Raw genomic sequence first — 22502 nt, forward strand, 5'->3', positions numbered from 1 at the left:
TTAACATTTACCTCCTAAACTTTCATTTGAAAAATATCAGAAACTAGAGGCAGAGAAAAGATGTCAGAGTGAGAGCAACTACTCACCTAATTTCTTAGACAACTCCCTCAGATACCTCTAAAAAAAGAGTATGGCCAAATTTTGAAGGCATAGAATCCAACAGGAGACAGACTGTGGCAGATTCACAGACCAGGACAGACTAGAAGATCCACAGGAAGAATCTTCTCCGTGGGGGTGAGGCCAAAACACACTGGACAGCGCATCTTGCAATGGAGTGGCCAAGCAGTAAACACCCAGGGTGGCCTTAGGTAGCCCAGAGCAGGAGACCAGCAGGGCTTAATGAGTGACAGCAGCTGAGCCCCAGGTATCAGTTGCAGAAGCTACCTGAGACTTTTAGTCCACCTTCTTGTTCTTCGAGGAGCCAAAATGGCACTGTAATGAATAAATGCTCTCTCTCCCTCACCTTACTGACCTTGAAAGAACCAAAAAGTATTTCCCCAGAAAAATCCTGGATCATTGGGAGCAACAGAAGGCGCAAACAGTCTGGTAGGACCTGAGACTTGGAAAGTAGTTAAGAGGGATTCGTCTCACTGTGGCAGAGGCTAACAGGAAGAAGAGAAACCCTAGAGGAGTTGACAACTCACATTAGGAGCCAGATGTGCTTGAGTATGAGGAGAGTAGCTCCAGGGGTCGTGGAAACTTGAACTAGGACCCAGGCGCTACAAGCGGAGCCCCTAACTCCAAGGGGGTGGAAACTCTCACGAAGACACAGTCGTGCCTAAGCACAAGGAGAGGAGCCACAGAGGGGGTGGAAATGCACACTAGGATCCAGGCAGCCCCACCTTAGTGAACAGGAGAAGAACAGAGCTCCAGTGGAGTGGAACCTTGCAGCCATCAACACCAGGATCCTAGGCATACTGCAGCACACCAGGGGAAAGAGGAAGACACTAGGGCAGCAAGGATCACCAAGTGCTGAGTTTGCCTTGTCTCTAGCTCAGCTGAGGAGATCTTCCATGACCAAACCACCCTTCCCCCACACTTAAGAAGCTAGCTCCCAGGCTAAGTCAGGAAATACAAAAGAAGAGAAAAAAAGGCACCTACCCTTAGCTTTCCCACACCAGGAGATCAGCAATAGACTCTAAAACTTCTAAATGAAAGATCAAGAGGTCACAACACACAAAACTACACTACCATGAGCAAGAAGAAGCAGAACAAACAGGAAAAGACCATAGAATCTTTCTGTGGGGACAAGGACAAAAACATGAATACCAAAGAGAGCAGTATTGAAACTGTACTCCCATCTGAAACTTCAGAAGGGACTATGAACTGCTCGCTTGCACAGACAGCACTCCTGGAAGAGTTGAAGAAGGAAATAGAAGAAAACTTTGGTCAATGATTTTCAAAGTGTGAAAAAAGAATTCACTGAAGAGAATAACTCTTTAAAAAGGAAAACTTAACAAATGGAAAAGGAAGTACAAAAACTTCATGGATGAAGTAATTCCTTAAAAGGAATAACTGAACAGATGGAAAAAGGAGATGGTATTGTTATCTGAAGAAGACAAAGTGATGAAAATTAGAATGGGACAAATAGAAGGTAATGACGTTATGAGATATCAAGAATGAGTCAAACAAAATCTAAAGAATGAAAATATAGAAGAAAATGTAAAATATCTAAGTGGAAAAAGAACTGACTTGGAAAATAGATCCAGGAGAGAAATTTTAAGCATTATTTGCCTACTCAAAAGCCATAATGAAAAAAGAGTCTGGACAATATCTTCCAAGAAATTATCAATTAAAACTGCCAAATAGTGCTAGATCCAGGGCAAAAATAATCATTGAAAGAATCCACCATTCACCTCCTGAAAGGGATCCCAAACTAAAAACACCAAGAAATATTGTTGCCAAATTCCAGAACTATCAAGTGAAGGAGAAAATACTACAAGCAGTCAGAAAGAAATCATTCAAATATCGAGTACTTACAGTCAGGATCACACAGGATCTTGCAACTTCTACATTAAAAGAATGAGGGAATTAGAATGTGATATTCTGCAAAGGATCTGGGACTAAAACCAAAGATCAATTACCCAGCAAAGTTCAGCATAACATTTCAAGCAAGGAGATGGACATTCAATGAAATTAGGGATTTCCAGACCTTCCTGACAAAAAGACCAGAACTCTATGGAAAATTCAATCTCCAAACGCAAGTCTCACGAGAGGCATAAAAAGTAAACAAGGGAAAAGAAAACCTTGGTATTCGATTTGGGCAAACTGTTTGCCTCCCTATAATGGAAGATAATACTTCTTAATCTTGAGAACTCTACATCTATAATGAAATATAAAAGGGAGATAAATAGAGGGAACAGGTATAAGGTAAATGATGTGATGATAAAAATACTATTTAAGCTTGTGAAGAGATTGTAAGAGGAGATGTGAAAAGGATGAAGGAGAAAATAGTAAATTACATCACAAGAAGAAGTATAATATTATAGTAGAAGGGAAGAGAGGAGAGAGATGAGCATTGATGAGAAGTAATTTCTTCTGATTTGGTTCAAGGAGAGAACAATAAACTTAAATATATAAATCTAACTATCTCTATAGGCAGCAATAGGGGAAGGGGGAAGAAAGGTGAGGGGAAGCTAAAAGGGAGAGGAAAAGTAGTAAGAGTAAAGGGGAGAAGGGGGAGGAGCCAAGATGGTGGAGTAGAAAGGCACACATATGCTAGCTCCGAACCCACAGCCCATAAAATATGTGTAAAGAACTCCACCAAATTCTGGAGCAGCAGAAGCCACAGAACAACAGAGTGGATGAGATTTCTGTTCCAGAGAGCCCTGAAAACCTAACAGGAAAGGTCTGTAGCACACTAGACCAGGAGCAGAGCACAGCCCTGCCTTGGTCATGCAGCACCCAGAGGAGCAGATCACAGCAGGCTTCAGGGATGGAATCACCTGCGCAGGTCCCTCCACCCACAGGTGGCGGGGGTTGCTGAGAGAGACTTTTTGGGTGGCCGACAGGGGATTCGGGTGTCCCTGTGGCTCAGGCCCCCTAGGGAGGCAGCAGACAGGGGTGGCAGCAGACGGAGGCTCCCCAAGCAGGCAGGAGCCCGGATTCATTGTTGAAGGTCTCCACATAACCCCCTTGAGGGAACTGAGCCCCATGAGGCAGCCCTGCCTCCACCTGAGCAGCTGAACTTAATCTCACACTGAATAGCAGTCCTGCCCCCGCTGAAAGCCCTGAGGCTGGGGAGCTGCATTTGAATCTCAGACCCCAAGCACTGGCTGGACGGATCTGCAGGCGAGGTGGGGGTGGAGAGAAAACTCAGAAGTCAAGTCACTGGCTGGGAAAATGCCCAGTAAAGGGAAAAAAAATAAGACTATAGAAGGTTACTTTCTTGGTGAACAGATATTTTCTCCCTTCCTTTCTGATGAGGAAGAGTAAAGGGGAGAAAAAAGGAAGGGGGCTGAAACAAGAAAGGGAAGACTGCAGGAGGTGGTGGTGAAAAGTGAAAACTGTATTTAGGAGAGAAGGGCGATGGGAGAACTGATAGCACAAATGGTGGGAAAGAGAATAAACGGAAAGACATAGATTGTAATGATAACCGTGAATGTGAATGAAATGAACTCTCTCATAAAAAGTATATTGATAGTAGAATGAACTAAAAGCCATAATCCAACAATATTTTGTTTACAAGAAACGTTTTGAAATGGGGGTTTACACACAGTGTAAAGATAAAAGGTTGGAGCAGAATATATTGTGCTTCAGTTGATGTAAGAAAAGCAGGGGTAGCAATCCTAATCTCATACAAAGCAAAAGCAGAAATAGACCTAATCAAAAGAGATAAGGCAGGAAACTATATACTGCTAGAAGGCACCATAAACAATGAAGCAATATTATCACTATACATGTATGCTCCAAGTGGTATAGCATCCAAATTCTTAGAGGAGAGATTGGGGGAGTTGAAGGAAGAAATAGACAGCAAAACTATACTAGTGGGGGACCTCAACCTCCCCCTCTCAAAACCTGACAAATCTAACCTCAAAATAAACAAGAAAGAGAATAAAGAAGTGAATACAATCTCTGGATATGAAAGGTAGGATAGATCTCTGGAGAAAATTATATGAGGATTGAAAGGAATATACCTTTGTCTCAGGGGTACATGGCACATATATAAAAATTGACCTTCTCCTTTGACATAAAGACCTCACAATCCAGTGCAGAGAGGCAGAGACAGTCAGGGCATCCTTCTCAGATCATGATGCAATAAATCATATGTAATAAAAAGACATGGAAAGATAGACCAAAAATTAATCAGAAACTAAATAATCTAATTCTACAGAAGGAGTGAATAAACAACAAATCATAGAAACCATCAACACCTTCATTCAAGAAAATGGCAATATTGAGACAATCTACCAAATCTTATGGGGCACTGCAAGAGCAATTCTGAGGAAAAGTTTCGTGTGTTTCAATGCCTAAATGAATAAAATAGAAAAGGAGGAGATCAATGATTTGGGTATGCAGCTGAAAAAGATAGAAAAAGAACAAATGAAAATCCCCAATAAATAACAAATTAGAAATACTGAAAACCAGAAGAGACCACAATAAAACTGAAATTATGAAAACTATTGAACTAATAAATAAAACTAATGGTTGATTTTGTGAAAAAACTAATAAAATTGATAAATATTTTGTCAATTTGAATAAAAAAAGGAAGATGAAAAACCAAATTACCAATATCAAAAATGAAAGGGGGGAACTCACCTCCAATGATGAGGAAATTAAAATAGTAATTAGAAATTACTTTGCCCAACTTTATGCCCATAAATTTGACAATCTAAACGAGGATTAGCATTTTGTTAAAAAAAAAAATCAATTGCCCATATTAACAGAAGAGGTAGTTGAATACTTAAACAACCCTGTCTAAGAAAAAGAAATTAAACAAGCCATCAATGAACTCCCTAGGAAAAAATTTCCAGGTCCAGATGGATTTACAAATGAATTCTATTAAAAATTAAAAAAAAACCAGTTAATTCCAATACGATAGAGACTATTTGAAAAAAATGGGTCCCAGCAAAGTTCAGCATAACATTTCAGGCAAGGAGAAAGTCATTCAACAAAATAAGGGATTTCCAGAGCTTCCTGACCAAAACACCAGAACTCAATAGACAATTTGATCTTCAAATGCAGGTCTCAAGAGAATCATAAAAAGGTAAACAGGGGGGAAAAAACAAAAACAAAAACTTGTTACTCAATTAGGGCAAACTGTTTACCTCCCTATAAGGGAAGATGATACCTGTTAATCTTGAGAACTGTGCAGCTATTACGATAAAAGGGATATACATAGAGGGAACGGGTATAAAGTAAATGATGTCATGTCAAAAATATGATTTAAGTATGAGAAGGGATTGTAATAGGAGGTGTGAAAAGGAGGAAGCAGAAAATGGCAAATTACATCACAGGAAGAAGCACAAAACTATAGTAGAGGGAACTAGGGGAGGGAGATGAGCATTGTTTGAGAGGTACTCTCATCTGATTTGTTTAAAGGAGGGAACAATAATCTTAAGTAGATAATCCTAACTAGCTCTATAGGTAGTAGGAGGGGAAGGGGGAAGAAAGGGGAGGGAGGCTAAAAGGGAGGGAAGAAGCAATAAGAGTAAAGGGGAGTAAAAGGGAGGGGGGCTAAAAGAAGAAGGGGAAGGCTGCAGGAGGAGGGGGAGAAAAGTGAATACTCTTGAGGAGGGGAAGGGAGACGGGAGAGCTAAAAGCAAAAATGGTGGGAAAGAGGATGGAGGGAAATACACAGATTGTAATCAGAACTGTGAATGTGAATGGAATGAACTCTCCCATAAAACGGAGACGGATAGCAGAATGGATTAAAAGCCATAATCCAACAATAGGCTGCTCACAAGAAGCACATTTGAAACGGGGGGATACACATAGGATAAAGGTCAAAGGATGGAGCAGAATATATTGTGCTTCAGCTCATGTAAGAAAGGCAGGAGTAGCAATCCTAATCTCAGACAAAGCAAAAGCAGAAATAGATCTAATCAAAAGGGATAAGGATGGAAACTATATCCTGCTAAAGGCACCATAGACAATGAAGCAATATCATTACTAAACATGTATGCTCCAAGTGGTATAGCATCCAAATTTTTAGAGGATAGGTTGGGGGAGTTGAAGGAAGAAATTGATAGCAAAACTATACTAGTGGGGGACCTTAACCTCCCCCTCTCTAAACTCGATGAATCTAACCTCAAAATAAACAAGAAAGAGGTTAAGGAGGTAAATAAAACTCTGGATAAGGTAGATATGATAGATCTTTGGAGAAAATTAAAGGGGAATAGAAAGGAATATACCTTTTGCTCAGCGGTACATGGAACATTTACAAAAATTGACCATGTACTAGGACATAAAAATCTCACAATCCAGTGCAGAAAGGTAGAGATAATCAATGCATCCTTCTCAGATCATAATGCATTAAAAATTACATGTAATAAAAGGCCATGGAAAGATAAACCAAAAATCAATTGGAAACTAAATAATCTAATTCTAAAGAAGGGTTGGGTTAAAGAAGAAATCATAGAAACAATCAACAATTTCATTCAAGAAAATGACAATAGTGAGACAACATACCAAATCTTATGGGATACTGCAAAAGCAGTTATTAGGGGAAGTTTTATATCTTTGAATGCTTACATAAATAAAATAGAGAAAGAGGAGATCAATGACTTGGGCTTGCAGTTGAAAAAGCTAGAAAAAGAACAAATTGAAAATCCCCAAGTAAATACCAAATTAGAAATACTGAAAACCAAAGGAGAGATTAATAAAATTGAAATTAAGAAAACTATTGAATTAATAAAAAAAACCAATAGTTGGTTTTATGAAAAACACTAATAAAATTGACAAACCTTTGGTCAATCTGATTAAAAAAAAGAAAGAAGAAAATCAAATTACTAATTTTAAAGTTGAAAGGTGTGAACTCACCTCCAATGAGGAGGAAATTAAAACAATAATTAGAAACTACTTTGCCCAACTTTATGCCCACAAATTCGATAATCTAAATGAGATGGATAAATATTTTAAAAAATACAAACTGCCCAGATTAACAGAAGAGGAAGTTGAATACTTAAACAACCCCATCTCAGAAAAAGAAATTGAACAAGCCATCAATGAACTGCCTAGGAAAAAATCTCCAGGGCCAGATGGATTCATAAGTGAATTCTATCAAACATTTAAAGAACAGTTAATTCCAATACTCTATAGACTATTTTTGCAAATTGGGGAAGAAGGAGTCCTCCCAAATTCTTTCTATGATACAAATATGGTTTTGATACCCAAACCAGGAAGAGACAAAACAGAGAAAGAAAATTATAGACCAATTTCCCTAATGAATATAGATGCAAAAATTTTAAATAAGATTTTAGCATGTTATCACGAGATTAATACATTATGATCAGGTAGGATTCATACCAGGATTACAGGGGTGGTTCAATATTAGGAAAACTATTAGCATTATCGATCACATCAACAACAAAGCTAACAAAAACCACATGATTATCTCAATAGATGCAGAAAAAGCTTTTGACAAAATACAACACCCATTCCTACTAAAAACACTGGAGAACATAGGAATAAAGGGAACTTTCCATAAAATAATAAGCAGTATCTATCTAAAACCTTCAGCAAGCATTATATGCAATGGGGATAAGCTAGATGCATTCCCAATAAGATCAGGGGTGAAACAAGGATGTCCATTATCACCACAATTATTCAATATGGTACTAGAAATGTTAGCTGTAGCAATTAGACAAGATAAAGATATTGAAGGAATAAGAATAGCCAAAGAAGAAATTAAGTTATCACTCTTTGCAGATGATATGATGATCTACTTAGAGAATCCCAGAGATTCAAGTAAAAAATTACTTGAAATAATAAACAACTTTGGCAAAGTTGCAGGTTACAAAATAAACCCACACAAATCTTCTGCAATCCTATATATTAGCAACAAAGTCCAACAGCAAGAGATAGAAAGAGAAATCCCATTTAAAGCTAGGGTAGACAGTATAAAATAGTTAGGAGTTTATCTGCCAAAACAAACCCAGGGATTATATGAACACAATTACAAGACACTTTTTGCACAAATAAAGTCAGATTTAAGTAAGTGGAAAAACATTAGTTGCTCATGGGTAGGCCGTGCTAATATAATAAAAATGACAATTCTACCTAAATTAATTTACTTATTTAGTGCCATACCAATTAAACTATCAGACAATTATTTTCTAGAGTTGGATAAAATAATATCAAAATTCATTTGGAAGAACAAAAGGTCCAGAATATCAAAGGGACTAATGAAAAGAAATGCTTGGGAAGGTGGCCTAGCGCTACCAGACCTAAAACTGTACTATAAGGCAGCAATTATCAAAACCACTTGGTATTGGCTAAGAAACAGAGAGGTAGAGAAGTGGAATAGACTTGGCACTCAAGACACAGTAGGCAAGGAATATAGCAACCTTCTCTTTGATAAACCCAAGGACCCCTGTTTCTGGGATAAGAACTCACTGTTTGACAAAAATTGCTGGGAAAACTGGATAACAGTGTTGCGGAAATTAGGCATAGACCCATACCTGACACCATACACAAGAATAAAGTCCAAATGGGTACATGATTTAGGTATAAAGATTGATACCATGAATAAACTGGAGAAGCAAGGAATAGTGTATTTATCAGATTTATGGAGAAGGGAAGAATTTTTTACTAAAGAAGAGATAGAAAGCATTATGAAATGCAAAATGGATAACTTTGATTACATTAAACTGAGAAGTTTTTGCACAGCCAAACCCAATGCAACCAAATTCCGGAGGGATGTAGTAAATTGGGAAAGAATTTTTACAGCTAAGCTTGGGGATAAAGGCCTCATTTCTAGAATATATAGAGAACTGACTCAAATGTCTAATCATACAAGTTATTCCCCAATTGATAAATGGTCAAAGGATATGAACAGGCAATTTTCGGAAGAAGAAATTAAAGATATCTATAATCATATGAAAAAATGCTCTAAATCACTATTGATTAGAGAGATGCAAATCAAAACAACTCTGAGGTACCACATCACACCTATAAGATTGGCAATCATGACAGAACAAGAAAATGATAAATGCTGGAGAAGATCTGGGAGAGTTGGAACACTAATTCATTGTTGGTGGAGCTGCGAGCGCATCCAACCATTCTGGAGAGCAATTTGGAACTATGCCCAAAGGGCTACAAAAATGTGCATACCCTTTGACCCAGCAATATCACTACTAGGACTGTATCTCCAAGAAATCATAAAAATGGGAAAGGGTCCCACATGTACAAAAATATTTATAGCAGCATTCTTTGTAGTTGCCAAAAAGTGGGAAGTCAAGGGGATGTCCATCAATTGGGGAATGGCTGAATAAATTATGGTATATGAATGTAATGGAGTACTATTGTGCCATAAGAAATGATGAACAAGAAGACTTCAGAGAGGCCTGGAAGGACTTCTATGACCTGATGCTGAGTGAAAGGAGCAGAACCAGGAGAACTTTGTGCACAGCAACGACCACAGTGTGCGAGAGTTTTTTCTGGTAGACTTGGAATTTCGTAAGAACCCAAGAACTTCTTAAAAAAAAAATCCCAATGGTGGTTCTCAAGGCAAAATGCCTTCCACACTCAGAGAAAGAAATATGGAAGTCATTCGCAAAATGTAGCAGATCGTGTTTGTGTATGTGTGTGTTTTTGTGTATCATGTTTTAATTTGTTATATGATTTCTTTCATTTATTTTAGTCTGACTACATAGCATGACTATAGTGAAAATATACTCAATAGGAAAGTATATGTAGAACCTATACAGAATTATATGCAGTCAGTGGGAGGGAGGGGGATAGAGGGAGGTAGGTGTGGGGGGGATAAAATCTCAATTGTATGACAGTGATTGTTAAACATTAAAAAATAATTTAAAAAAAGAAAAAATTGGGGAAGGTGTTCTCCCAAATTCTTTCTATGATACAAATATGATTTGATATCTAAAGCGGGGAGAAAACACAGAAAGAAAATAATACACTAATTTCTCTAATCAATATAGATGCAAAAATTTTAAATAAGATTTTGGCAGAAAGAATTCTCCAACTTATCACGGGAAGAATACATTATGATGAGGTAGGATTGATACCAGGAACGCAGGGCTGGTTCAAGCTTAGGAAGGCTATTAGCATTATCGATCATATCAACAACAAAACTAACAGAATCCACATGATTATTTCAATAGATGCAGAAAAAGCTTTTGACAAAATACAACACCCATTCCTATTATAGACATTGCAGAGCATAGTTATAAAGGGAACTTTCCACAAAATAATAAGAAGTATCTACCTAAAACCTTCAGCAAGCATTACATGCAGTGGAGATAATCTAGATGCATTTCCAATAAGATCAGGGGTGAAACAAGGATGTCCATTTTCACGGCTATTATTCAAAATGGTACTAGAAATATTAGTTATAGCAATTAGAGAAGATAAAGAAAATGAAGAAATTAGAATAGAAAAATAATAAACTAAGTTATCACTCTTTGCACATGATATGATGATAAAATATCCCAGACATTCAAGTAAAAAGTACTTGAAATAATAAACAACTTTGGCAAAGTTACAGGTTACAAAATAAATCCACACTAATCTTCTGCATTTCTGCATATTAGTGATAAAGCCCAATAATGAGAGATAGAAAGAGAAATCCCATTTAAAGCTAAGGTAGACATTGTAAAACATTTTAGAGTTTACCTGCCAAAACAAATCCAGGGACTCTATGAGCACAAATACAAGACGTTTTTCACACAAATAAAGTCAGATGTAAGTCAGCTGGAAAACATCAATTGCTCATGGGTAGGCCAAGCCAATATAATAAAAATGACAATTTTACCTAAATTAATTTACTTATTTAATGCCATATCCATTAACCTATCAGATAAGTATTTTCTAGAGCTGGATAAAATTGCATCAAAATTCATCTGAAAGAACAAATGTTCCAGAATATGAAGGAGACTAAAGAAAAAAAACAAGAAAGATAGGGAAGGTGGCCTACCTCCACCTGATCTCAATTTGTGTTATAAAGCAGAAATTACCAAAACCACTTGGTTCTGGCAAAGAAACAGAAGGGTAGACAAGTGGAATATACTAGGTACTCAGGACAGATAATTTGTTTGATAAATCCAAGGACCCTAGCTTCTGGGACAAGAACTCACTGTTTCACAAAAATTGCTGGGAAAATTGGATAAAAGTGTGCCTGAAACCAGGCATAGATCAATGCCTGACACCGTGCACAAGACGAAAATCCAAATTAGTACACAATCTAGGTATAAGGATTGGTACTCTGGACAAACTGGTGGACCAAGAAATAGTGTATTTATCAGATTTATGAAGAAGGGAAGAATTTGGGATGAAAGCAGAGACAGAGAGCATTATGACATACAAGATGGATAATTTTGGTTACGTTAAACTGAAAAGTTTTTACACAACCAAATTTAATGCAACCAAAATTTAGGCGGATGTAGAAAATTGGGAAAGAATTTTTACAGCTAAGGTCGGTGATAAAGGCCTGTTTTCTATAATATATGGAGAACTGTGTCAAATGTACAAAAATATAAGTCATTCTCCAAATAGTTGAAGGGGATATGATCAGGCAATTTTCAGAGGGCAAAATTAAAGATATCTATAGTCACAAAAAAAAAATGCTCTAAATCACTTTTAATAGAGAGAAACACATCAAAACAACTCTGAGGTACCACATCACATGCATCAGACTGGCAAACATGGCAGAACAGGAAGATGATATATATTGGAGAGAATGTGGGAGAATTGGAACACTAACGCATTGTTGGTGGAGTTGTGGGCTGATCTGGCCATTCTGGAAGCAGTTTGGAAGTATGCCCAAAGGGGGACAAAAATATGGATATATTTTGACCCAACAGTACCGCTGCTAGGGCTGTATCCCCAAGACATCATAAAGATGGGAATGGGTCCCACATGCACAAAAATATTTATAGCAACACTCTTTGTGGTGGCCAAAACTGGAAATCAAGGGGATGCCCATCAATTGGGGAATGGCTGAATAAGTTATGGTATAAGAACGTAATGGAATACTATTTTGCTATAAGAAATGAAGAGGAAGACTTTATAGTGGCCTGGAAAGACAAATATGATCTGATGCTGAGAGAAAGCAGCAGAACCAGGAGAACTTTGTGCACAGCAATGACTATAGCGTGTGAGAGTTTTTCTGTTATACTTGGAACTTGGTAGCAATGCAAGGACTTAAAAAAAATTCCCAATGATCTTCTAAGACAAAATGCTTTCCACTTCCAGAGAAAGAACTATGAAATACAATCACCGAATATAGCAGATGATTTTTTCTATATGTGTATTAATTTTTGGTTTGTTATATGATTGCTCCCATTCAATTTAGTTCTTCTACACAACATGACTATAGTGAAAATGTATTTCATAAGTATGTTTGAGTAGAACCTATATAAAATTGTGTGCCATCTCAGGGAGGGAAGGGAGAGGTAAGGGGAGGGAGGGATTGTATTTCCACAGTATTCAAAATCTTTCCTCTTGGCTACTTGCAATATTTTTTCCATGGTGCAGGAGTTATGGAATCTAGCTACAATATTCCTAGAAGTTTTCCTTTTGGAATCTCTTTGCAAAGGCAATCATAGATTCTCTCAATATTCATTTTACCCTAGGGTTATAGAACATCAGAGGAATATTCCTTGATAATTTCTTGAAATATCATGTCTGGTTTCCTTTTATGGTAATATCTTTCAGGTAGTCTCATAATTTTTAAGTTTTCTCTCTTGGATCTATTTTCCAGGTCAGTTGTTTTTTTTCAAAATAGATATTTTGCATTTTCTTCTATCTCTGCGCTACTTTGATTCTGTTTGACTGAGTCTTGATTTCACATAGAGTCATTAGCTACTACTTCCCTAATTCTAATTTTCATAAAATTGTTTTCTTCAGTTAACTTTTGCATCTCCTTTTCCATCTCTCCAATTGTGCCTTTTACGGAGTTATTTTTTCCAGTTAGTTTTTGTACTTCTTTTTCCATTTGTCCAAGTTTCCCAGTTACGTTTTGTGCTTCCTTTTACATGTGTCCAATTTTCCTTTTTTAGAGAGCTGTTCTCCTCAGTGAATTTTTTTTTCGTAGTTTTAAAATCTTTGGCCAGTTTTTCTTCTATTTCTCTAATTTGGCTTTTAAAATCCTTCTTGACCTCTTTTAAGAATGCTCTTTGGGCTTGAGACTTATTCATATTCCTTTCTGAAGTTTCAGATGGGAGTACATTCTCAATGCTGACCCCTTCAAGTCTTTTGGTCCTTGTCCCCACAGAAGATTATTTGGTGCTTTCTTTTGTGACTTGTTTCTTGCTCATGATGATCACCCTTTTCCTGGCTTTTAAAGTAGATCTCTGCTTCTGGGGGGCAGTCTCAAAATTCTTGTGCCTTGAACTTTAGGCCTTTTGTGTTGCGGCCTCTGATTCTTTCAACTAGAAGGTAAAATGCTGTAGCTTACCTGGTGCTGAGCTGGTTGATGTTCAAAAAAAGAGGCCAGGTGAAGTCTTTCTGGGTTTCCTTGGAATTACCCTGGAGCTAGCTGCATTAATTATTGGGAATGGGTGGTGTGGCTACAGGAGGTCTCCTCTGCTGAGCTAGAGCATAAGCAAGCTCACTTGTTGGTGAACCCCTCTACAGTAGTATCTTCCCAATTGCCCTGGGGTGCTGAGGCATGCTTGGCAGCCTACTGTTGGCTGTTGCAGGCTCCAAACCCCCAGGTGTCAAGATCTCCTCCCAGTTTGCTGATGTGGGCCTATCTGGGACAGCTCTGGTACTGCACTGGTTCCCTTCAGCCACAGCAAGAGAGACCTTCCTAGTGATTTTCTTAGCCTCACACGCTAAGAGACTATTTACCTCTTCAGCTGATCCCACTTTTCCAGGATTTTTCCTGGGGAAATGCTCTCTGTGCTGTTTAAGGTCAACAAATGGAGGGAAATAGCAATTACACATCACTCTACCATCCTGGCTTTCAGATTTTCAAGGAGGTGACCCTGTTGCGCTCATTCTGCCATCTAGACTTGCCCCCCCCCCCGCTTTGTACTCTTCAAAAATTATATTTTTCAGTGAGCTTTTGGACCTTCTTTTCCATCTGGCCAATTGTACTTTTTAAGAGTATTCTTCCTTTCATTGGCTTTTTGAATCTCTTTTCTCATTTGGGTTAGTCTATTTTTTAGTATTGTTTTCTACAGCATTTTTTTGGGTCTCCTCTAGCAAGCAGTTGACTCATTTTTTATGACTTTCTTGCATCACTGTCATTTCTCTTCCCAGTTTTGCTCTACTTCTTTTTACTTGACTTTCAAAATACTTTTTGAGTTCTTCCACAACATGAGACCAATTCATATATTTCCTGCGGGCTTTAGATGGAGGAATTTTGACTTTGTTTTCTTCAGTCTGCACGTTTTGGTTTTCCTTGTCACCAAAGTTAGATGCTGCAGTCTGATTCATTTTTTAAATTTTTTCTGATTTCCCCAGGCATTTACTTGACTTTTGAGCTCTTTGCCAAGGTAGATCTGTGGTTTCAGTTGGGTTGGGGGTGTACTGTCAGCCACTTGATTCCCCCACAATCTATCTGGGCCTAGAGTTCCAGAAACAGTCACTGTCATTATTTGTGCTTCTGTGGCTGCCATAGGTTATTCAGTCCCCTTCACCTCTGCTGTCCTTGGATTGGGACCAGATCACTCCACTCTCCCATACTGGTCCCACAGGCTTTTTCCATCAACCTTCCAAATCGTCTTTGGTGTTTTGGAGTCCTGAAGTCTGGAAACTGTCATAGGTGTGAGGGATTCAGTCTCGCTATGGACTGCTCAGGTCTTGTCTGTGCCAGCTCAACCCACGCTGGACTGCCCCCCGCCAACTGCATGGCATGATAGTCACTTCCCAGTGACGTTCCAGGCTGTTTTGGGTTGGACATTTGCTTCACTATATCATTTTGTAGGTTCTGCAGCTCCAGAAATAGTTTAGAGTCGTTTTCACAGGTATTTGGCTGGGCTTAGGGGCAGTGCTCTAGAAAGTTTGTGCTGTTACTCCTCCCATCCTGGCTCCATCCCATATTTTTTCTCAATTCCTAACTCTGTGAGTTGCTCTGAAAAGTGTATGTTTACTCTGAGGTAAGATTTTGACTTGGGGCTTACACTTATTATTATTATTTTTTATTTATTTAACTTTTAACATTCATTTTCACAAAATTTTGGGTTCCAAATTTTCTCCCCTTTCGTCCCCTCCCCCACCGCAAAACTCCAAGCGTTCTAATTGCCCGTGTCTGCCAATCTGCCCTCTCTTCTATCATCCCTCTCTGCCCTTGTCTCCATCCTATACCGCTTTACGTTTATTTCTTAATTCCTAATGGCAAGAACAGTACTCGACAGTTGTTCCTAAAACTTTGAGTTCCAACTTCTCTTCCTCCCTCCCTCCCCACCCCTTCCCTTTGGATGGCAAGCAATTCAGTATAGGCCAAATCTGTGTAGTTTTGCAAATGACTTCCATAATAGTAGTGTTGTGTAAGAACTAATTATATTTCCCTCCATCCTATCCTGTCCCCCATTACTTCTGTTCTCTCTTTTGATCCTGTCCCTCTCCATGAGTGATGACCTCAAATTGCCCCCTCCTCCCCATTCTCTCCTTTCCATCATCCCCCCCACCCTGCTTATCCCCTTATCCCCCACTTTCCTGTATTGTAACATATGTTTTCATACCAAAATGAGTGTGTATTTTATTCCTTCCTTTAGTGGAATGTGATGAGAGTAAACTTCATGTTTTTCTCTCACCTCCCCTCTTTATCCCTCCACTAATAAGTCTTTTGCTTGCCTCTTTTATGAGAGATTATTTGCCCCATTCCATTTCTCCCTTTCTCCTCCCAATATATTTCTCTCTCACTGCTTGATTACATTTTTTTAAGACATGATCCCATCCTCTTGAATTCACTCTGTGCACTCTGTCTCTCTGTGTATGCATGTGCGTGTGCATGTGTGTGTGTGTAATCCCACCCAGTACCCAGATACTGAATAATTTAAAGAGTTACAAATATTGTCTTTCCATGGAGGAATGTAAACAGTTTAACTTTAGTAAAGTCCCTTATGACTTCTCTTTGCTATTTACTTTTTCGTGCTTCTCTTCATTCTTGTGTTTGATAGTCAAATTTTCTTTTCAGCTCTGGTCTTTTCATCAAGAATGCTTGAAAGTCCTCTATTTCATTGAAAGACTATTTTTTCCCCTGAAGTATTATACTCAGTTTTGCTGGGTAGGTGATTCTTGGTTTTAGTCCTAGCTCCTTTGACTTCTGGAATGTTCTATTCCACGCCCTTCAGTTCCTTAATGTAGAAGCTGCTAGATCTTGTGTTATCCTGATGGTATTTCCACAATACTTCAATTGTTTCTTTCTAGCTGCTTGCAATATTTTCTCCTTGAACTGGGAACTCTGGAATTTGGCCACAATGTTCCTAGGATTTTCTCTTATTGGATCTCTTTCAGGCAGTGATCTGTGGATTCCTTGAATACTTATTTTGCCCTCTGGTTCTAGAATCTCAGGGCAGTTTTCCTTGATAATTTCATGAAAGATGATGTCTAGGCTCTTTTTTTGACCATGGCTTTCAGGTAGGCCCATAATTTTTAAATTGTCTCTCCTGGATCTATTCTCCAGGTCAGTTGTTTTTCCAATGAGATATTTCACATTATCTTCCATTTTTCATTCTTTTGGTTTTGTTTTGTGACTTCTTGGTTTCTCCTAAAGTCATTTGCCTCCATCTGTTCCATTCTAATTTTGAAAGAACTATTTTCTTCAGTGAGCTTTTGAATCTCCTTTTCCATTTGGCTAATTCTGCTTTTGAAAGCATTCTTCTCCTCATTGGCCTTTTGAACCTCTTTTGCCAATTGAGTTAGCCTATTTTTCAAGGTGTTATTTTCTTCAGCTTTTTTTGGGTCTCCTTTAGCAAAGTGTTGACCTGCTTCTCATACTTCTCTTTCATCTCTCTCATTTCTTTTTCCAGTTTTTACTCCACCTCTCTAACTTGATTTTCGAAATCCTTTTTGAGCTCTTCCATGGCCTGAGCCCATTGAGTGGGCTGGGATACAGAAGCCTTGACTTCTGCGTTTTTCCCTGATGGTAAGCTTTGTTCTTCCTCATCAGAAAGGAAGGGAGGAAATGCCTCTTCAGCAAGAAAGTAACCTTCTATAGTCTTATTTCTTTTCCCTTTTCTGGGCATTTTCCCGGCCAGTGACTTGACTTCTGAGTGTCTTCTCCACCCCCACCTCACCTCCAGATTGGCCCAGCCAGCACTTGGGGTCTGAGATTCAAATGCTGCTTCTCAGCCTCATGGCTTTGGGCAGGAGCAGGGCTGCTGTTCAGTGTGAGATTAAGTTCAGGTGCTCAAGTCAGGGCAGGGCTGCCTCACAGGCTCCATTTCCTCAGGAAGTTTATGCGGAGACCTTCAACAATGGATTCGGGCTTCTGCCTACTTGGGGAGCCCTGGTCTGCTCCCACCTCCGCTGCTGCCTCCCGAGAGGGCCTGAGTTATGGGGGCACTCCACTCCGCTCTTGACCTGCCAAAGAGACCCTCTCACCAACCCTTGTCACCTGTGGGTGGAGGGACCCACGCGGCTGCTGGAGATTCTGCCCCTGAAGCCTGGTTGGATCTGCTCCTTTCAGCACTGCGCCACAGAGGCAGGGTTGGGCTCTGCTCCAGGTCCGGGGTCCGAGGGACCTTTTGCGAGAGGTTTTCAGGCTCTCTGGAGCAGAAATCTCGTCTGCTCTGTTCTGTGTCTTCTGCTGCTCCAGAATTGTCCCATGGTTCTTTTTGTTACAGGTATTTTATGGGCAGTGGGTTTGGAGGTAGCATATGTGCATCTTTCTACTCTGCCATCTTGGCTCCGCCCCGGGCTTACTCTTTAGAAGAAAGTTTGTGTACCAGATGAGGCTCTTAGAAGCCCTTAAGAAGGGCCTGTGCTTTGAAAACCCTGATATTGATGCATCTCTCTCTGGTAAATAAAGATGTATGTAGTGGTCAGTTGGATCTGTCTATCTATCTATTATGTATTTACTTCCTATGGTCTATTGGCCTCATGCACCAGCTTTGTAACTCTGGAGTGCATTATTTTATCTTAGTTAGCCTTGGCTTTCTTAACTATGAAACTGGGTTAAGAATGGTACTCTTATTTTGGGATTTTTGTAAGGATAATATGAGATATTTGCAAAAAGCAGTTAGCACAATTCTTGGGATATGGTATACGTTGTATGAATGCATACTACCTATAGTTCTGTTCTCCTTTTATCATGAACATAACAAGTAAGCAAGAGTAAAGTCCCCACATTCAAATATGGGGACATTGTGTCCCTATGGAGGAAATCTTAGTACCCAGAAGGTGAGAGTGTTTTTTCTATGTCTTAATCATACTAAGAGAAGAGTGGAGGGGAGAAGAATAATATTAACACAAAAGGGAAAGCGGAAGAATTGTTAGAGAAATTAGGGAGCACAAGTAAACATATAAACAAAACTGCTTCATTTTTATCTGAACTAAGTAAGGGAAGAAAACTCAAAAACACACATAGACTTGAGGACAAAATTTTAGATGACCTGAGTAAAAAGTGCAGAAAACTGATTGCAATAGCCTGAGAAGATGCGTAAAGGAAGGCAACAAGTATGTAACTTTCCTAGGAATCAGTGAAAGAGAAAGGATCTGTAAAGACAGCTTGAAGATGATAATAGGATGAGAGAACCTTTTCAGGCTTGACAGGCAAAGATATATTTTGTAGGAACAGAAATTTTACTGTATTTTATAAGATGCCTTGCATTGTTCTTTTTCCTATAGATTATGTAGCAAGGACAGGATAATGTAAATATAAGACTTGGATTAGGGGAAGAAAAATCAGAGAAAAATTGAAAAAAAAAAAGCCAGTTAGAGCTTTACAATATACAAAATTCCAAAATCACAAAGGCTCATTGGAGAATAACTTGTGTTTGTGACAGCATCCTAATGATCCCTGATGAGAATACTTATTACCGATAAGTAACGAATTAATGTTAAATGGACATAAGAGAGAAAAATGCTGTCAGTTCTGATGCCACTGTGCACAGTAGATGGCAGCAGACTTCCTTGCTCTGGGAAGGAGCAATCTGAGGCTCAGCCTATACCTTTCCCCAGATATTCCAGAGGATATGGGGTCACTGTCTTACCACGCACAATGAGTCCTTCTGAGAAACAAAACATGGAACTTTCTGGAGAATGCAGGGGAATCAGCAGACTTTATTTTGCGCCTCTAATCCTCCAACTCAGAGGGATATGAGCTTGAGTGTGCTGGAAAGTTTTTTTTTTTTTTACACCAGTTCTCCAGGGAAGGAAAAGGAATGCACAACACACTCTTAAGTTTAATCTACATTATTTTCTCTTGCCCTTTGTAAAGTCTAAACAAAAAATAAAACAAAATCAAACTCGGATTTTTAGTGTCTGCTAATTTCCTAAGTATACTGTTCATTTGAAAACTTGATAATGACCTCTCTCATGCCAATAGAGCGTATTCTGGATATAAGGGACCTTGCATGGGATTGGGGATACATAATTCACATGAATTCCAGTTATAAAGAGAATGAAGAAAAAAAGCTCTACAAGCCAGCAGAGTTGTCAATAGTAAGCTCAGAAGTGGTGTCCTTCCCCGCAGATAGATCCAATAACTACTGAAGATAAAAAAAAATGACAAAATTTTGGGGTTCCTTCCTAATTAGAAATGGCAATGTATAAAAGCACAAGGAGCATACCCTTAATTTTGAGAGAAGAGTGGAATGATAGAGAAGGATAGACACTGAGTCCTCGCAAATGATACTTAGATTCTCTGTGTCACTAACCTTCCCTAGTTCAGGGGAAACACCTGTGTGCTGCGATTCATCCCAGTGGGAGGCAGTTGCTCTTACTAATACTGAAGAGACAAAGAAATGCAAATTGTGCTCCTCCCTGAAGGGATGAAAACCATCAAAATTCTGTGTCTGTAGTCCTGGGAGAGGAACTTTTCCTTTGTGTGGCTTTCTCTCCTAAGGACTGACATTGTACAGCCTGCACAATGGGTTTTGGACTGAATGGAATTTTCATTCTTGCTATTTTACAAGGTAGTTTGTCTTTTGTTTGCTTGTAGACCAAGGGCATACTCTTTGACGTGATATATTTGTGTGACTTTTGTCCTTTATGACTCTATTTGCAGGTGTCCATTGTGATGTTCAACTGGTAGAGTCTGGTGGTGATGTGAGACAGCCTGGAGGATCTCTTCGACTTTCCTGCAAACCTTCTGGATTCACCTTCAGCAACTATCACATGAGTTGGATCCGCCAGGCTACAGGGAAGGGACTGGAGTGGATCTCATGGATTTATACTAATGGAGGAAGCACAAGCTATGCAGATTCTGTGAAAGGCCGATTCACCATCTCCAGGGACAACAGCAACAACATGCTGTACCTGCAAATGAATTCCCTAAAAGCTGAGGACTCAGGCCCCTATTACTGTGCAAGAGACACAGTGAGGAAAAAAAATATGAGACCAGACATAAAATTACTGAATCAGATCAGTCATGTGCAGAATGACTTGGAGAGGGAAGTCAAGAATATTGAACAGAAAGAGACCACTTAGAATAACGGGTGAAGTGTGAGGCTGAAAAATTTTCAAGGTATATGATTTCTTCCCAATTCACAATGAAATCTATCCCACCCATCCTTCTGTCCTTCCATCCATCTAAGTATCTGTCATCTATCAATCTATCTACCTATTTACCTATCTGTCTATGTATGTAGCTATCATCTATCTATCTATCTATCTATCTATCTATCTATCTATCTATCTATCTATCTATCTATCTATCTACCTATGTACCTATCTGTCTATCTATGTAGCTATCATCTATCTATCTTTCTATCTGTCTATCTATCTATCTATCTATCTATCTATCTATCTATCTATCTACCTATCTATCTATCTATCTATCTGTCGATCTATCTATGTTCTAATCTCCTTTGTGTCCCTGAGACTCTTTCTTGTTCTGATGCCTGCAGGTATAGAAAGAAGATATATTCTTTGGACAGCTTGCATGTTTTGTCCATGATGAGTAATTTCTTTGTAGTTTTGAAACATGAGGCAAATCAGGAATTATTCAACATTCACTATGTTCATCCCATAGCATTTTTGTATACACTGTGAAAGTGGAAAACCTTTCTACCTATGGGTAAATTCAGTATACATATATGTGTTTGTCTTTATGTACATGATCCTCCCAATGGATATTTATAAAGATCTACACACACACACACACACACACACACATATACATACATACATATATATATAATATGTGTTATATACACATACATATATACATATATATATAACATGTGTATATATATGTGTGTGTGTGTATGTATTTATATACAAATCAGAGGGTCATAACACTGCAGTTTGAGGGAATATGAAGCTTCTTATCATTCAGACCTCTCAAAATATCAAAATTATATTCCTCTCCCTTGATAAATGATCATCTTCTTTTGACTGGATATATCTGTGTGTATTTTAGATCCTCATCTCAGAAATCACAATAACCTTACTTTCTCTATACCTTTAGTTTGAGGAGGCATTGAGGTTCATAAGGATAAAACTCTTCCCAGGAACCTGTGAAGCAAGACTTGCCCTCAAGTAAATCTTCTTCAGCTGTTTCCTAGTGAATTACCGAGCTCTTGGTGATGTCAAAAATGTCTCTATGCCTTTCAACTTCCCTGGCTTGTTTTCTTCCTCTTTGCTGTTGGCTAAATATCACGCTATTCTCTAATTTCCCCCACCCCTTTCTATGTGATGGTAAGTAATCTAATATGGGTTACACATGTACAATCATGTAATGCATTGCCATATTAGTAATTTTGTTCAAGTGGACTTTGACAAAGAAAACAAGAAAGAAAAAAAGAAAGAAAAAGGAAGGAATAAAATAGGGAAAGTGAAAAAGTAGTATACTTCAATCTCTATTAAAACCATATCAGTTCTTTTTCTGGTAGCATTTTTCATCATAGGTCCCTTGACGATGTCTTGGAGTATTGTATCCATGAGATTAGCTAAACCATTCACAGCTCTTCATCATTCAGTATTGCTGCCACTACGTACAATATTCTCCTGGTTCTCTTCACTTCACTTTTTATGAATTGATTTAAGTCTTTTCAGCTTTTTCTGAAAGAATCCTGCTTGCCATTTCTTACAATGCATAAATATTCCTTTAAAAGTATATGCTACAACTTGTTCAACCATTTCCTTAATGCAGTCACGGGGAACCTGCAACACTGAGACTATATTTGGCCCTCTTGATTCTCGAGTGAGTAGCTTTGACTGAATGCAAACTTCACTTGAGGATCTAGAGGACCAGATGTAGCCTTGAG

At 38.6% G+C, this 22502-nt stretch overlaps 1 gene segment (V, D, J or C); it reads left to right on the forward strand.

Moving 5' to 3' along the window:
* The first annotated feature begins 20283 nt into the window (after nt 1-20283).
* On the forward strand, nt 20284-20721 carry LOC140517309 (immunoglobulin heavy variable 3-23-like). The segment is given in 1 exon segment: nt 20284-20721. A coding segment is annotated over 1 exon segment (438 nt).
* Nucleotides 20722-22502: the final 1781 nt, after the last annotated feature.

This window comes from Notamacropus eugenii, chromosome 1 (genome assembly GCF_028372415.1).
Source record: "Notamacropus eugenii isolate mMacEug1 chromosome 1, mMacEug1.pri_v2, whole genome shotgun sequence".
Taxonomy (NCBI): Eukaryota; Metazoa; Chordata; class Mammalia; order Diprotodontia; family Macropodidae; genus Notamacropus; species Notamacropus eugenii.